Here is a 7,461-nt window from a genome sequence, read left to right as displayed (position 1 = left end):
ACCTTAAAATAAAAGCAGTAGATTCATCAGTAAAACATGTTTCTGTATAATATTTGCTCGTGCACTGTACATGGGCATAAAACACTTTTTACTTGTGGTTTCCCTTTTAATATCTTTTACACATCAAGTGAATGTCCTGTGACTCTCACAGACGTTTAGCAGTGAGATTGCAGTATTACTTTAGCTCATTTGCATTGCAGCTCCTGTGGTTTACAAGAAAACACAAAGTTTTTCACAGTAACAACCATCAAGCGCAGGCACTGGGCATCGGTTGGTCTCTTCAGAGCAAATCACATGACATGGTTAACACTAGCTTGCGAGAATAGCCATATGCTATGGCTTATGCGAAATGGTAAGGCGGTAACACCGAGATCATTTATTGCAACATGGAAAACAGCAGCAGAAGAGCTGTCGACAAGGGTTTTTCTTCTTGTATTTGACAGCCTTCTTTATCTGAGTTGTGGCTTTGGCAACAAAATCTTGGGTGGCATATACATTGGTCTCAATGTTGTCCACCATGGGCCCTTGTTCCTCCACCAACAAGGCCAGCTGGAAAAACAGATCATGGATGTCTCTGATGCGACTCTCCAACTCCAAAAGCTCCTTATGGCGATTCTCGATCTCAGTGAGCGCTGAGCGAGCGGTTCGCCCGTCTGTGAGCAAGTCGTCAGAAAACACGTTCCACTTGCCTGTCTCGATCATTTCTTCGATTTGATTTCCAGTCACTTCTTTACCCATGATCTCTGCTTGCCTTTGGATGCGAGTCTTGCAGTTGTCCCTCTGTGCCATTTCAGCGCTGTTGTACTCATTCATGGCCTCATGAAAATAACCTGTTATAGAGACGAACTGGCCGCGTATCATGCGCACCAAAGCCGAATGGGCTCCGTGTTTCTCCTCCAAATCTTTACAAAGTGCATCCATCTTCTGTATCCGAGCATACAGGTTCTCCCCTTTGGTTTTGATGTTGCGTGCGATCGTGTTGGAGTCGCGTTTGATGCTGCTAATGCGTCTGACGGAGGTGAGAAAGCGTGTGTTTTGTTTGCCCAGCCTCTTCACCTCCATACGGAGGTGGGCGATTTCTTTCTGGATGGATTGGGCTTCTCTGAAAGCGTCCTCCATAATGTCCTCGCCCTCAAACACCACCGCATGCTGTTCAAATTCACCACTGTCCACATCTTCTCCGCTATCTACTTGGTCTTCCTCTTTGTGGTCTTTGGTGACAACACCTCCCAGTTCAACCAGCCTGTCTCTCATCTTTCCTGGAAAATAAAGATCAAAACCAGATGGAAATTCAGTTTGTTCGACTTTATGACAGGCTTTTAGATCTTTATTGCATCGTATGCAGACACATTCAATCAATATACAGTCAGACATACTGTTCACAATGCAGGCCTGAAAGCCTTTCATTGATGTTTCAGCACAGCGGCAACCATTCACCATGAAGCTAAACTAAATATAAGACCAGAAGTATTTGTCACTTAGTTAGTCACCGCAATGGCAACCATGATGCTGCACATTTCCCACCCCATATGGTCACCATACAGAAAATAAAAAGGGTGGGGACTTCCCTTTAGTCCTCTGTTGAACACCCTGAGACAATATGAACAAATACGTGACTTAAGTGCTTAAATCTAAAATCCTGGAGTAAACGCATTATTGTCTCATTATGGATATACAAACCACAAGTATAGCTATACAAGTGAACAAAACAATAGTCTTTTCTAAGACCATCTTTCCCGGATGTAAAGTCAACACTGATATATTACATTTGTGCACAATGTATATATTAAATTTAATAGTGTGTTTGCAAGTGCAGCCACAAATAAAAACTGACTGTATACCTTTTTGATATTGTGAACAATGATAATTCAGTTTCTCAATAAGGTAAAAAAGTAACTGAACATCTTCATTTTAACTTCCTCAAAAAATAAAGCAAGCTAGATCTCACAAAATCAACCACAATTCAATCGAAGTTAAATAAAACAGAAGAACAACGCTTAAAACGACTCCGCAATCATGCTGAAATTCCAAGTTCCTTGTTTAATTTAGAGTAAATGTTTGATTTGACGTTCCGCTAAACTCGCGACAAACTTTTGTATAAATCGAATGCAAATAAGTTCAAATGATACATAAACTGTCACGTTACCTTATTTCATGTCCCCTCGTTCAATTCAAACGCTATAAACGCGAGCTTTTATCGTTTCCTAACGAGCATCACCTCCTCATGTCACATCGTTGCAGGAAATAACGTTGGAGTCGAATGACTGACTGACTGACTTTGACTGGTGGGAGTTTCCGACAAGTCAAAACACGAACGTTTACTGACGTTTACTTAAGTTTAAAATAAAGAGTTATCTTATAAACATTTACCAAATCAGTAGTACAATATTGTTTTACTGTGGTACATTTTTGTATCTGGAAAAAATATATTTGCAGTTGTTAAACTTCTCAGCGTTATTTTCAAGTACAAATTACTTTGAACAAAAATGAATAATGTTTGAAATTGTGTATGTAGGCTATTAATAAATGTATCTGTAATATTTAAGTCTTCTAGGTATTTTTATATTCATACATATATGTAAATGTGGTGCAGTGGTAGACCTCATTTGCTTGACTGATGTTTTATCCTTTCTTTTGAGTTCTTTGGCACTTTTAAACCCCTAAAATGCCACACTTTCCTCCAGATATGATCATCACATGGATGTTTAAAATCCCTTCCCATCATTTTTATTTATTTTTTATTTTCAGCTTACACATTGCAGTTTTCGACTTTCACATTGTAAATCCAGTGGCTGATTCTGTGGTGCAAAATCAATCACTTCTATTTTTACCAAGACAGATGAAAAAAATAATCAATTTATAATTGTGGCAGTGCTGGAGCCTAACTTGTCAATACTAATTGTAAAAAACAAACAAACGTGGCTATGGTATGTGGCTGTGCTTTTACTGCAGCCTCAGACCAACAATCCTGTAGATAAAATGTTCTTGTCTTTTACCCGTGACTGACAACCTATAGGACAAACAGTTCATTGAATTTCTTTAATGCACTCATTAATTCTGAATATTTTGACAGTTTCTCTGGTAACAAGATACCCAAACCAGTTGTCCTCTGAGGTATAGGCCTATTGATCTATGGTACTTTAAACAATTAACCTTTTAGAGAGGATCTATAGGCCTGGTTAAATCATAACATAGTCACATTCTGTTTAGATGACAAAGAATTTAAAAATTCCAGCCATTCTGTTTAGATGACAAGGAATTTTAGAAATATTGGTCAAAACACAAACATTTCCAAAGTAAATTATTTTTCAGTGAATTGTTAGCAATTTTAAATATCAGTAATTATAAATGTTTGGCAGAATTAAAAGGTGTTGAGGCTCATAAATGTGACGTAAGGTGTTCTAACTCTATTGATTGGTTTACATTTGTTATAAAACTACTTCTTGAACAAATAGCAAACCATGAGTCACAGTAATCATGTGAGTCCAAAGCAGAAGTGAAACAGCACATTTTCTGCACAACACGATAGCCAAACCAAGCAACACAATTCAATGATGTGTGCATGTGCAGGATAAAATAATTTACATAAGATGATTTTATAATCAGATGTTTATCTCTGTAAACTTATGAAATGTAAAGGGAATTGGTCATTTGGTTCACGCACACACCACATGATGGCAGTAGAGCTTGAATAATGATTCTCAGAAACTTGTGACCAATTCTTCCAATTAACATTCCAAATGTTAAGTTTGAGCTCTTTGCTCTGCTGGCTGTATATTTTATGAACTTTGCTTTTTCAAATCTAGGTTGACCAGAAGAGTCTGGGTTTCCTCTTTGTACCATGGTTCCTTCCTTACTCTCAGGGTCTCGGGGATTTTTTTTCTTTCTGCTGAAACTTAGTGCTTGCATCATGGCCTAAAACTGATGGGAAAATGTCAGCTGATCTACAACAATCTTGTATACTACCGTCATAAAGACTAATTATACAATGCACTGACTGTATAATTGTATTGTCTCCACAGTATCCACTATAAACCAAGCCACAAGTATGCATGTGGTCCAATTAATGTGTTCATTATTTATTGTTTGTTTATTTAGTAGTTTTATGAAAATATAATTTAAATGTTGCCAGTATTTTATGCTTTTATTTTCATTTTATTTTATTTTACATTTTAGTCTATTTTACACTGCATTGAAATTACAACATTGTATTGTACGAGTCAAAATTTAAAAGGCCTAACCATTTCCAAACGCAAATATTTACAAAATTTTTAAAAAGCATTTATTATTCATAGGCTATAAACATTTACAAACATGAAAAAAAAATTAAACAAGTTTTTTTAACGATTCCCGATGGTAACAGGTTTGTGATTGGCTGCAGGATTGTGGGTAGTATTCGCTAGTTGTGTTTACAATGAAATGTAAAGAAGCATATCATCGATTAACCTCAAGAGTTTATGGTAGGTCTGTCTTGAATTATCGCTAAAAATGTTCTACGGAGAGAATGAGGTTTTTACTTCCGGAACGCTACTGTTGCATTCAATGTGCACTGTTATTTTCATTTCGTTATATTTTCATCAGTACTGTATTTCAGTTTTTATCGTTTTCTTACCGTGATTGGTACTTTTCTTTATAGTTGATGAACAATTTCTGGAGTAATTACGTCCAAAGTGACATTTGAACCTTGGAGATTTTTTGTCCATTAGTATGGAGGACCAAACCTGCAGAAATTAAAAATAAATAAATAAGCAAATAAATAAATAAATGTGTGTATAAATACACGTATTCTTGTTTAAATACATATATAAATAATTAAACGTGTGATGAAAGTAGTCAAATAAATAAAATAAATTGGTGGCCAAATGGAAAATGTTTAAGGAAATGCTAAACTCATCCTAACTGTTTTCTTTTAATCACTCATTTATTTCTGAATGTAGTTCCGCATTTATTTTTCCTCTGCACAACATGCTAATGAGAGGGTGTCAACCATGGACTTGGTCGGGTCTTGTGATAGCTGGGGGCGCGGCTTTCCCGCTGACAGGAGATGCATGGTGTAAATCCAGTATAGCCTAGTAAAGTCACTTTTGCCGTTCAACAAAGCAAGATACATAGAAAAACTGAGCCGTATTGTCCGTACAGTATCTGTGACTTTACAAACGACGCAACGGAATGGCCAGAGGTGTCATTTCCCGGCACTCGATATTCGCAAATCTAGGGACCGTCTCTAAAGTTACATACGACATTGGTATACACTTTTCTAACTTCAATAGCATTTGAGGAAAATGACTTACAGTAACACAACCAACTGTGAAGTGGTCATGTAGTTCTCGGTTATAATGCACACCTTTTAGATTTTTGATATTTATTAAAATAAACTGTAAATTCATATCTACACTGTAAAAAAAAAAAAACTTCCTGTAGAAATTACAGTTACAACAAATTATTGTTTTTTGTAAAGAAAAAAAACAGCAATATTTACATATGATTTGACAGTTTATTTTAATAAATATCAAAAATCTAAAAGGTGTGCATTATAACTGAGAACTACATGAACACTTCACAGTTGGTTGTGTTACTGTAAGTCATTTTCCTCAAATGCTATTGAGCTTTAAATTATGATATATATTTTGTGTTTGAGCCCATTCGGTAGTGAAATAAACAACATATTTATATATGATTTGACAGTTTATTTTAATAAATATCAAAAATCTAAAAGGTGTGCATTATAACTGAGAACTACATGAAAAAAAAAAAACGTCCTGTAGAAATTACAGTAACTAACTGGCAGCAGTTCGCTCGTAACTTACTGTAATTTTATTTTGTAGCAAAAATACTGTATTTTATTTTACTGTGTCATTTAACTTGCTGTAAATGTATTTACAGTGTAATATTGTTTAACTGTAAAATATTTTATTATTGTATTCATTTTTTTGGTCCTTTCTTGAGTAATGCATTTTAAAACAATAGAAAATATACTGTTATACTGTAAAGTTTACTGTAATTGGTTTGCTTCACTTTTCAGTTACTGTAAAACGATATGCACAAATTGTAAAATTAGCAGTCCCATTAAATAACAATGGGGGAAAAAATCATAAATCATAAAAAAAAAATCATATTTTTAATTTTCCCAATGCACCCCCCATTTGTGTATTTATACAGACATTTATTTATTTATTTGCATATTTATTTATTTATTTGTGTATTTATTTATTTATTGTTTTTGCAGGTTTCGTCCTCCATACATTAGGGCCTGTATTACAGAAATATCTTAGAATCGAATCCTATCTGTTTAATAAAGTTAACCATGCTAATTTCACTTTGGAAATCTTAAATCAAGAATTAAGATAGGATGCTACTCAGCACAATTATTTACTCTTCACTTGTGCTTACTGTTGTACCACATAGAATTTATGTACAGTAATGGTTTTGCTTGTTAACCTTATAGTAATTATTTCAATGTCAATTTTGCCGTTGATGTTTGCAACTGATAGCATGCATGTTAAACTGATTATATGCAACAGTGAGAAATCACATGAAACAACTACTGACAATAATTAAAACAAGCAAAGAAACACTGTAATGCAAATATAATTACTTCTAGTGCAGTCAGATGACAGTGATCAGAATATTTACTCAGGTCCATACAACGTTTTCAGAGCACAGAGATATTGTTTTTTTCAACCTCTGATTGAGGTTCTTTTCTAACCAGTGTAGATTTCTAAGGATGAATTCTGTTTTTGACCTATGCACAAAAACCGCTGATTGTTTATCTGACATAATACAAAAAAATAACAGTCATATTAAAATTCTGACTTTTATCATCAAATATTTAGCCCGTCTACAGCATCAAGCTTCTTTCAAGATAAACAAATAGAAAAAAAATGTAAAAATAAGTTCCTCTCATTTGTCCTGGAGGGTTTTCTTGTTGTGTACTACAGCCATGATCCACAAAGATCTAACTTTTGGTACTGGATGTCCTTCCAGTAGTAACCTAACAACACTGCAGGAATGCCAGTTTATGCCAAAAAACACCACAGAAATGGTTGCATTAATTTTAATCTCCCAAAATATATTTTTTTAAATAAGTAAAAATATTGTCAAAATTGTAAAACACACTTGCTTGCATTTTTTTTGCACTGATATAGAGTCTTGAAGCTTAACCCTGTTGGTGCATTTTCAAAAAAGTTTGCATAATTTGAATGTATGGAAATGTTCCTGTTTTATCACTGTTTTATGAAGTTACCAGTTTTGTACACTGTATGTATGACATTAAAGGGGTCATATGATGCAATTTCAAGTTTTCCTTTCTCTTTGGAGTGTTACAAGCTGTTCGTGCATAGATAAGATCCCTAAAGTTGCAAAGACTAAATTCTCAAATCCAAAGAGATATTCTTTATAAAAGGTAAGACTCGTCCACGCCCTCCTAAAATGCCTCGTTTAAACACGCCCCCACATATCTAC

General features: G+C 34.7%; 1 protein-coding gene across 1 annotated transcript; it reads right to left on the bottom strand.

Annotated features, from left to right (window-relative positions):
* On the bottom strand, nt 1–2,311 carry LOC107742765 (syntaxin-11-like). Its single transcript, XM_016555802.1, has 2 exons — nt 2,147–2,311; nt 1–1,259 (listed from the first exon to the last, which is right to left on the bottom strand). Exon 2 carries the CDS (start codon nt 1,252–1,254, stop codon nt 373–375), a length of 882 nt encoding a protein of 293 aa, XP_016411288.1. The 5' UTR covers nt 1,255–1,259; nt 2,147–2,311; the 3' UTR covers nt 1–372.
* Between the last annotated feature and the right edge of the window lie 5,150 nt (nt 2,312–7,461).

Source organism: Sinocyclocheilus rhinocerous, unplaced genomic scaffold, assembly GCF_001515625.1.
Source record: "Sinocyclocheilus rhinocerous isolate Xijiao unplaced genomic scaffold, SAMN03320098_v1.1 scaffold2091, whole genome shotgun sequence".
In the NCBI taxonomy this organism is placed as follows: domain Eukaryota; kingdom Metazoa; phylum Chordata; class Actinopteri; order Cypriniformes; family Cyprinidae; genus Sinocyclocheilus; species Sinocyclocheilus rhinocerous.
Note: the sequence above shows the minus strand (reverse complement) of the source record. Positions and strands in the feature narration are given on the sequence as shown.